We start from the raw sequence: 10455 nt of genomic DNA, 5'->3' as shown, positions 1-10455 counted from the left end.
TAAAGGTAATCACAATTCTCTTATTTTAATATGATAGTACATGTTAAACACTAGATGAAATTACATCCATACATAAAAGATAAACAAATTATAAATCGATAAATGAAAATAAAATATTAAACATCTCATATGGTCACACTACGCAAAACAACTGTTTCAATGGTAAGTCCTGGTCCAAAACCAAATAATACACCCCACTCAAGTCCTTCTCCCGTTGTCTTCAATCCGTTTTGAGTTGATTTCTTTCTCATTTCATCTAAGATAAACAAAACACATGCACTTGACATATTTCCATATTCACTGAGCACTTCTCTAGTTGCATTCATCTTTTCAGGCTTTAAGGCTAACTTTTGCTCTACTTGATCTAGAATTGCAGGTCCACCGGGATGTGCAATCCAAAAGATTGAGTTGTAATCAGAAATTCCCAATGGCTCGAAAGCCTCAACCAATGCTTTAGTAATGTTCTTTGAGACAATCCCAGGAACATCTTTAAGAAGGTGAAATGTTAGTCCAGCTTCACGAAGGTGACCATCAATGGCTCCTTCACTATCAGGAGCAATTGTTTGTGCAGTCCAAACCATCTCAAATATAGGTTTCTCAATTTCTGGTACTGGGTCAGAACCAACAATAAGAGCAGCAGCTCCATCTCCAAACAATGCTTGCCCAACAAGGCTGTCCAAGTGAGTATCACTGGGGCCACGAAATGTGACAGCGGTGACTTCAGAACAAACAACCAACACACGAGCACCTTTGTTGTTCTCAGCCAAATCTTTGGCCAAACGAAGCACCGTGCCACCTGCAAAACACCCTTGTTGGTACATCATATACCTTTTCACATATGGACGAAGGCCCAAGAGTTTTGTGAGTTGATAATCAGCTCCAGGCATGTCTACACCACTTGTGGTGCAAACGATTAAGTGAGTAATCTTTGACTTTGGTTGACCCCATTCTTTTATAGCCTTCACTGCAGCCTCCTTTCCTAGTCTAGGTACCTCTACCACCACCATGTCTTGCCTTGCATCCAATGAAGGTGCCATGTATTCACAAACACTAGGATTTTCTTTCAAAATCTCCTCTGTTAGATACATGTATCTCCTCTTGATCATAGATTTATCACCTGAAGTGGTTATAATGAAATGACATTAGCACATTAATTTTTGGGTAATTAATACAAAACCAATCACATAATGACTATTCTCTTTATTTATTTTTTTGACGAAAAAATAATTGATCTTTTAATGTAAATAATGTTTATCAATTTGCTAGGCAATATGAATATCACGACTTCTACAGATAATGACATATGTACCGTATTTTAAGTAATTAACTATGGTGATCATATATTAAGAATACATTCCTTCAAAAAAAAAAAAATATATTAAGAATATATATATTTGAAAAGGAACGAACCAAAAAAAGTGTCATTTAGTCCAATTCGCTTTAAAAAATAATAGAGAAATAAATGTAAAAGTAAAGTATCTAAAAATATTTTTATACTCAAGTATATCAAAATAATAATAAATAGAGGAGAAGAATACTTACACATGCGCTGAAATTTCTCCTTAAGTTCAGTTTTGTGTTCACTATTTGTGATTTTAAAGTAAAAATCAGGATATGTGCTTTGTTCAACACAATTTGCTGGATTTGCAGTACCAATGGCCAAAATAGTTGCAGGACCTTCTGCTCTTTGAGCATTACGAATTTCAGACACACTCACCATTTTGATATCTTTAGTTGCAAATATAAGTACTAAAATTTGAACAAAATGAGTTTTAGTACTTGTTGTAGTAAAGGAAAGGGTTGAAGAGTGTTGTGGTGCAAATATGTTTGTGGTGATAAGGTTTTATATGTTGAGAGTAGAGTGCATTAGAGGGTAGCTGAACATCACGTGTTTGACTCAAACTTTTAACATTATGCTTATATTCAATTCAATAATACACACAATTGCTGGCTGCGTTGTCCATGACTTGACCCTGTTGGAGTTTGGTGGGAAATGCCCAGCATGTCTTTGATGACCCTAGTCAAACCCTAACTATTCCTCCCGCCCAAAATAAGTTACTTGTTATAGTACCACAAATAGTATTCATACAACATACTTCAATCATATTTTTTTTTATTAATATATAACAAAAAATTTCAGCATGTAAGATGTTGGATTCGTCTCGATAAATATTTTTAAAATATCAAAATTTTATAATTTTTACTAATACATAATTAGAGATATTAAAAGTCAAAGATGTACATTCGCATGTGTACAACGGTTAAAAAAATCACTTATTTTAAGACAGAGGAAGTATAAACTAAATAACAAAATACTGGTACAATGTTCATTATCTAACAATTGTCGAAGAATCCTGCGAATGCACGAATATTTCATTAGTTATATATTAAGATAAAAAATATAAAATAATTAAAGTTTTTAAAACTTTGTTATAAAATATTATTAAGATATATGTTGTAAAACACATAGTTTAGCATTGGCTAATTATAGAGTTTTTTTATTTGTTTTAGTCTTTTTTTATTGTTTGACTACATATTGGTAGTAGATTTTACTGAAATCTCGTATGTGTTGCGAAATATATAAGAAAGTTGTTTTGATATTTTCTTTGTGTTGCGAAATGATTTTATGAAATGTCTTGACACTGTCAAAATTTTAAAATTAGTTTTATTGATTTTTGAGAAAAACAAACAAGATGTACATTCAGTTTAAAATTTCAAGGCTAAAATATGTTTTAGTCCCTGCAAATATACCTCGTTTTGGTTTTAGTCCCTGTAAAAAAAAAATTTGTTTTTGGTCCCTGCAAAATTTTTTGTTTTTGAAAATAGTCTCTGACCCCACTTTTGTGATGATTTGCATACGTGACACATTATAACTGAACCAATTTTGTAGTTTTTGGTCCCTGCAAAATATTTTGGTTTTATAAAAGGTCCCTGCAAAAATTTTTGTTTTTGAAAATAGTCCCTCCAGGGACTATTTTCAAAAACAAAATTTTTTGCAGGGATCAAAAACAAATTTTTTTTTTTTACAGGGACTAAAACTAAAACGAGACATATTTGCAAGGACTAAAACCATATTTTAGCCAAATTTCAACAACCGCGAGCACCTAAAAATGTAAACAAGCTTTTGTATGCATTTACGGTGATGAAGATATAATATCATTATATTTTTCCAAACCCTGAAAAATGAAAATGTTTATGCTATGTTTTGTGAATTGTCTGTTTGTTGTTAAAAGATCTGTCTGTCGTTTAATTTGTTTGTTGACTACAAAATTCATCAGATTACCACTACAAGAAAATGTAGTATTTGCTACAAATATTTTACTATCAACTGTGTTGGTAGCAAATCTCAATTAAAAATACCCTTGTTTTTACATTGTCTGTTTGTTGTTAAAAGATCTGTCTCTCGTTTAATTTGTTTGTTGACTACAAAATTCTTTAGATTACCACTACAAGAAAATGTAGTATTTGCTACCAATATTTTACTATCAACTGTGTTGGTAGCAAATCTCAATTAAAATTAACCCTTGTTTTTACCGGAATACACAATTTTTTAGTGTAGTTACCTTTTTTAGCTTAAAATTACAAATATCTCATTCTCATTCAAAGCGGTTGAACCCTTAATCGTTCTTCATTGAAAACTTTAATTTAGAAAATCAATCTCATCCACGAAATCGAAAACTAATTCTCCATCAAAGTCATGCATCGTTTTTCCTTGAATTCATCCATTGAAAACTCTCATCCACAAAATCAATTGAATTCCTAATCAGAATCCTTCATCATAGAATCCCTAACCGATTGAATCGTTGTTCCTCATAATCAGAATCATTCTCATTTGCACAATCACTCTCACTGATTCTCGATCTCAATTTGAATTGTTCACATCATAATCGATCTCACTTGTTCATTTCGCTTCTTCGCCGCAATTTAAGGTATTGAATTTTCATGGATTTTTGTATTAATATGATATGATGTTAAGTCTATTATGATTAAGCAACTAATTTTTTTTATTTGAATTTTGTAATATAATATCTATGAAGCACGTACACTCCTTGGATTAGGCGTGTCCTAGTGTCGCACATCTATCTTGTATGACACTGACACATATAATCACAATTATGTGATTTTCTCAAATTATAAGTGGTGTCGGCGTGTCAATGTCTGTATCGTGTCTGTATTCGTATATGTGCTTCATCGTATAACATGTGTATTGTTAGGTTTGTGTTTGATTTTGTGAGAATGATAGAGACTATAGACTATTTCTTGTTTTGTGTTTGATTTTGGATTTTTGTATTTGATTTGGTGATGATATGAGATCAGGATACATATGAATCAAGTTACACCTGGTAAAGCTCTGGCTATTGAGAACAAGTTCAGTTGCACTAGTGAGGACATATATAGAGGAACTACAATGAAGATGAAGATCTCTAGAGAAATTGTATATTCTAGTGAGTGAGTACTAGTAGTTACTTTTACTGTGCTATTTCTTCTCCCTTTTCTTTAGTCGGTTTTGTGCTTAATGAATTGGTTGAAGTTTAATTTGGTCCTAAAGTATATGAAATTCTTCATTTTCTTCCTTAAAGTATATGAAATTCTTCATTTTCTCCTCAATTGGAGTTTTTATTTATTTCATTCAACAATTTGAAATGCTTTAGTTTGAAAACAATAGCAGACATCAACATCATTGAGGTGCATGGATCATCGTTACAAATATTCATATTACCTTCCCCAAGATTATCTTCTATTTTTTGGAGGATTTCATAGTGAGATCATTTGTAAGGTAAAATTACTATTATTCCTTCTGTTTCTCACTCACTCACTCACTCTCTTCTAAATGTGTTTTTTGATGCAGGAACAATTTAGAAGCTCTTCAATATTTTTGATTCTTGAAGACGGAAATAAATAAAAATCTCATGGGATGGTTGTAGCTGCTCTACAAGCAGTTGATGAGTTCAAAGAAAGTAAAAAGTCTGCAAGGAAGTCAATGTAGCAACTCCATGTCAAGGTCATCATTACTTTTCTATGCTAATTGTTATGTTGTTTAATCTTCCGTCGTAAAAGAGGTTTCACTTTCAATTTTTAAGAGATCCTTGAGCAGATAATTAATAGAGTCGTGTCATGTGTCTTCTATATGTGTGATGGAATTATTCCTTAGTTATATCTAACTCATTGAGCATATAATTAACAAGTGCATGCTATATACATGTTAGTTTGTGTTAACCGTGTAAAGATTATTTCATAAATGCAAATGGTTGATACATTTGTGCTAAAATCCTGAAAGGAATGCCTAGAATAATTAAAATGAACACGACGCCTGAGTTATTATGGATGAACTGGTGATCTTAGTCTTGTGCCTCCTGCTTTAGAATGTATCAGTATTCTTTGCTGTGGTTTTTTTTTTCATATACTATTGAGTTCTTTGTCAAGAGATTCATGTCATTCCCCTGTTAAACTTGTTGTTTTTTTTATTTTCCTTTTGCAGCCTGAAAACTGAGATGTATCATCACTGGTTTTATTGAAATGGACTTACCACACCCTTGATTACACTGAATCTTACGGTCATGATCATCACTGTAATAAAATTATCACAATTCAAGATTTATACTACTTAGTATAACTTATCCTTTCTTTTCTTAGTTGATATGAATTTTTGGATTTGTATACTTATTAGTAAGCTTTGGTCGACTTAGATTGATGTCAATATATGTTGGTAGTGATTTAAATATATTTATTTCTTTAAAAAAATTAGGTGAAAATCTCCTAATTGCTAACTCTAATTAAAATTTTGAAGTTAAATTTTATCTGTAGATTTGGTATGGAATTGTTATGATTATTGCATAGTTTTATTGTTGTAGATTTGCTAAGAAATTACTATGTAAAGTCCTTCGTATTACTGCTACAGCTTTGTTGCGTATTTGCTATGATAAATCATAGTTATATTGCTACGGATAATACATTTTGAACACTAGTTTGATGTTGATTAACAAAGGATTTGCTAGGAATAAATTTCTTTTAACTACGGTTTTACGAGGAAATAATTGCCTATAAAATTTCTAGCTAAAACGTTTATTCCAAATTAGCTACAAATATTGTCGTAGCAAATCACATATTTTCTTGTAGTCTACATGTGCACTGCTATTTGGCTTTAAAAAATTTGTTTGGACGTATATGACTATGTTAAGAGTGAATTTATGCGCTGGATGCTGGAAAGCCTTAAAATTATTTATTTTGTTAAATTTTGACAAAACAGACAAAAGATTTGTGATGTTTAGATTTTGTCAAACTCCCATTGTTGTCAAACTTTAAACCAGGATTTTAAACATTGAGTATAATGAGAATTCAATCTAGAGTGTAATGAGAATTCAATTTCATTATAATTTTTGAAAGATAAAAAAAAATGGTTGAATAAAATTTTATACACAAAAAGGATGAAGAAATTTTATCGGTAATTTATCACGGAAGTTACAACTACCGTAAAATTCATCCGCGAGCAAATTAAGCAAGGAAATGGTGCCTTGGGGTGGAAGAAATAGAGTACATGCTAAAATGTGAGATTGATATTGTGAATAGAGTGTGTTAGGAGCAAATTAATTTTGTGAGGCTAAGGTAGAGTTTTCAAAGTTTTACTTTGATAAAATGATAGATCTATACGCAGTGATCATAGATTTATAGAAAAGTTCTAAATTTTACGAAAGTTATTATTTTAAAGTTTATGATAAATTTATTTTATGGTTTGTGAAGGAAAAACCTCTTAGTGGTTTTGCTAGAAAAATAGATTTTGATGAAGTGGTGAAAATATTCTAAGTTAAAATGACTTTTCAAGTTTGATTTCTTTTTTGTTGAAAGAGTTTGATTTTCAAATTTTACTTATTTTAGATGATAGATCAAGAGATTGTGATCATACTTATGTAAAAAGTTTAATTTTTGATAAGTTGTTATTTTGATGTTCGTCAAAACTTCAAATTTTTCTTGTCAAAACATTTATTTTGACAACTTTTGAAGAAAAATGAGACTTGAACTTGATTTTATTCATTGGAGAATTTTGTTTGATCTTGATTATTTGATTCACCATGATTGTTTTCTTGTATTTAGGAATATGAACTTTGAACTCAAATTTTTTTTTTCCTTCCTTTTTATTTTGGTCGTGAAGCCTATGTCTTTGGTAGGAGGATTTTTTTTTTCTTTCAAATTTCCTTTGTTGAAACCTTTAAAATGGACCTATGATTCATGGTATTCGAACACAAATTCATTGAATTATGAATTTTACAAAAATAGTGATTTTGTTATGTATGTTTATGTGTGTGCAAATAAAATTGTAAAAGAAGAAAATTTTCAAGTGAAAGGATAAACTTGCAATTTGATGGCAAATTTATTTTTTCCATATGATTAGGTGTGTGATGTTTTAAAGAGAAAAAAAAAATTCCCAATGAGTTTCGAGAATATCTGAATTTTTGGCACCAATTTAGCAATGGAAACGACTTCAGTTAAAATTACGTCTACGTTTAATTTTGAGAAAAAAATTTGAAAACCTTTTTCTGGACACTTGTAAAAACATGAAAAACTCTGGTGAAATTTTCTTAAATAGAACTTAGAGGAAATTTCAATTATTTTTCGTTTATTTTAGAAATTTTATGGAAATATTTTTGCATGTATCATAAGTTAATTAAAGTATGTATAGTTTTAAGAAATTGAATAAAACAAGTCCTAAGGGAATTAGGGTTAGGCCATTTGGGGATTGAGTTTAAAGCTAAAATAATTAGATCCTAATTATTCTTTTCTTCCTTAATGGTGGGCTGTAAGATTTTCCGAGGAAATCAAGAGGCATTATTGTGACTTTCATAATTGGTTAGACGCTATTTTTACCAAACAGAGTTTTAGTCAAATAAATAACTATTGTAAAAATATAAAGTGAATCACAAGTGTATTATTTAATATGAGGGTACATGTTGAACACTAGATGAAATTTCATCCTTACGTAAAAATTAAACAAATTGAAAATTGATACATGAAAACAAAATAATTAAGCATCTCATATAGCGACACTGCGCAAAACAACCGTTTCAATTGTAAGTCCTGGTCCAAAACCAAATAACACACCCCATTCAAGTCCTTCTCCAGTTGTCTTCAACCCATCTTTAGTTGATTTCTTTCTCATTTCATCTAAGATAAACAAAACACATGCACTTGACATATTTCCATATTCACTGAGCACTTCTCTAGTTGCATTCATCTTTTCAGGCTTCAATGATAACTTTTGCTCTACTTGATCTAGAATTGCAGGTCCACCGGGATGTGCAATCCAAAAGATTGAGTTGTAATCAGAAATTCCCAGTGGCTCAAAAGCGTCAACCAATGCTTTAGTAATGTTCTTTGAAACAATCCCAGGAACATCTTTAAGAAGGTGAAATGTTAGTCCAGCTTCACGAAGGTGACCATCAATGGCTCCTTCACTATCAGGAGCAATTGTTTGTGCAGTCCAAACCATCTCAAATATAGGTTTCTCAATTTCTGGTACGGGGTCAGAGCCAACAATAAGAGCAGCAGCTCCATCTCCAAATAGTGCTTGTCCAACAAGACTGTCCAAGTGAGTATCACTAGGGCCACGAAATGTGACAGCGGTGACCTCTGAACATACAACCAACACACGAGCACCTTTGTTGTTCTCAGCTAGATCTTTGGCCAAACGAAGCACCGTGCCACCTGCAAAACACCCTTGTTGGTACATCATGTACCTTTTCACATATGGGCGAAGACCCAAGAGTTTGGTGAGTTGATAATCAGCTTCGGGCATGTCTACACCACTTGTGGTGCAAACGATTAAGTGAGTAATCTTTGACTTTGGTTGACCCCATTCTTTTATAGCCTTCACTGCAGCCTCCTTTCCTAGTCTAGGTACCTCTACCACCACCATGTCTTGCCTAGCATCCAATGAAGGGGCCATGTATTCACAAACACTAGGATTTTCTTTCAAAATTTCTTCTGTTAGATACATGTATCTCCTCTTGATCATGGATTTATCACCTGAAGTAGTTATAATGGAATGACATTAGCACATCAGTTTTTGGGTAATATATACCAAAACCAATCACATAATGACCAAGATAAATGTAAACGAAAAGTATCTAAAAATATTTTTATACTCAAGTTTATCAAAATAATAAATAGAGGAGAAGAATACTTACACATGCGCTGAAATTTCTCTTTGAGTTCAGTTTTGTGTTCACTATTTGTAATTTTAAAGTAAAAATCAGGATAAGTGCTTTGTTCAACACAATTTGCTGGATTTGCAGTGCCAATGGCTAAGATAGTTGCAGGACCTTCTGCCCTTTGAGCTTTACGAATTTCAGACACACTCACCATTTTGATATCTTTGGTATCAAATAAAAATAAAATGTAGTACTGAAATTTGAAGACAATGAGGTTTAGTGCTTGTTGTAGAAAAGAAAAGGGTTGAAGTGTGTTGTGGTGCAGAAATGTTTGGGATGAGATGGTTTTTATATGAAGAGAGTAGTGTGCATATTGGAGGGTAGCTGAACATCATGTGTTTGACTAAAACTCTTAACATCATGCAAATTTTATTTTATATTCAATATAAACGTCGGGTACCAATAATACATATAATGGCTGGCTGGCTGGCTGCTTTGTCCATTACTTGACCCTGTTGGAGTTTGGTGGGAAATACCCCGCGTGTCTTTGAAGATCCTCTTTTGTCCAACCCTTTTTTCATTTCTTTCATAAACTAATTGTCAAATATCTCATTAGCTTAATTGCACTTTTTAGTTTTTTTTTTTTTCCTTCTATAAGAACCCAAATTATTCCACCGACATTAACATTAGAGAGACTCTAATATGAGATATTGAGAGGAGTGTATTCCAAAGTCCTACGTCACCATTAGACCAACCCAAATGTATTGTATTTTTTAGTCTTTAAATATCGCGATTGTGCGATTTGACTCCTTATTTTTATTTTGGCCGATTATGTTTTGTCCTATTGTGGTTTAGTAGTTCTCCTTCCAATTTCAACTGTATTAGTTTAAAATTATACACTTTGTATATCTTTGAGCATTCAAAGTATCCTAATAAAATACCGTTCTGAGCTTTGACATCAAATTTCTTTAGATAGACTTTGTTGTTCAAGATGTAACATGTACATCCAAATTTATAAAAATAAGATATGTTTGATCTTCTTCCTTTGAAGAGTTCATATGATGTTTTGTTTACTATAGGTTTGATATAGATTCTATTCTGAACATAACATGATATGTTTACAACTTCTGCCCAAACGTAGTCATATCAGTTTCGTGAATCATGGTTCTAATTATATTTTGTAAAGACATATTCTTTCTCTTTATAAATCTATAATTTGTGTGGAGTTCTAGGATACAAGAATTCAGGGAGAATTCCATGTTTTTCACAAAAAAAATCAAATGACTCATTTTCAAATTTTCGACCATGATTA

General features: G+C 31.7%; 2 protein-coding genes across 2 annotated transcripts; both read right to left on the bottom strand.

Annotated features, from left to right (window-relative positions):
* Positions 1-1820, bottom strand: LOC11420610 (chalcone synthase 2). The gene is made up of 2 exons (XM_003621488.3): positions 1543-1820; positions 1-1117 (listed from the first exon to the last, which is right to left on the bottom strand). The coding sequence occupies exons 1-2, from the start codon at positions 1718-1720 to the stop codon at positions 126-128; spliced, it is 1170 nt and encodes a 389-aa protein (XP_003621536.1). The 5' UTR covers positions 1721-1820; the 3' UTR covers positions 1-125.
* A 6121-nt stretch (positions 1821-7941) lies between these two features.
* LOC11421144 (chalcone synthase 2) lies at positions 7942-9478 on the bottom strand. The gene is made up of 2 exons (XM_003621486.3): positions 9180-9478; positions 7942-9018 (listed from the first exon to the last, which is right to left on the bottom strand). The coding sequence occupies exons 1-2, from the start codon at positions 9355-9357 to the stop codon at positions 8027-8029; spliced, it is 1170 nt and encodes a 389-aa protein (XP_003621534.1). The 5' UTR covers positions 9358-9478; the 3' UTR covers positions 7942-8026.
* Positions 9479-10455: the final 977 nt, after the last annotated feature.

This window comes from Medicago truncatula, chromosome 7 (assembly GCF_003473485.1).
Source record: "Medicago truncatula cultivar Jemalong A17 chromosome 7, MtrunA17r5.0-ANR, whole genome shotgun sequence".
NCBI classification, from domain to species: Eukaryota; Viridiplantae; Streptophyta; class Magnoliopsida; order Fabales; family Fabaceae; genus Medicago; species Medicago truncatula.
Note: the sequence above shows the minus strand (reverse complement) of the source record. Positions and strands in the feature narration are given on the sequence as shown.

What these genes read in the sequence shown, in the direction of transcription:
- LOC11420610 (XM_003621488.3), bottom strand. Translation starts at nt 1,720, where the DNA reads ATGGTGAGTGTGTCTGAAATTCGTAATGCTCAAAGAGCAGAAGGTCCT. An exon ending in GGAGAAATTTCAGCGCATGT is followed by an intron (nt 1,118 to 1,542) that starts GTAAGTATTCTT and finishes TAACCACTTCAG; the next exon opens with GTGATAAATCTATGATCAAG.
- LOC11421144 (XM_003621486.3), bottom strand. Translation starts at nt 9,357, where the DNA reads ATGGTGAGTGTGTCTGAAATTCGTAAAGCTCAAAGGGCAGAAGGTCCT. An exon ending in AGAGAAATTTCAGCGCATGT is followed by an intron (nt 9,019 to 9,179) that starts GTAAGTATTCTT and finishes TAACTACTTCAG; the next exon opens with GTGATAAATCCATGATCAAG.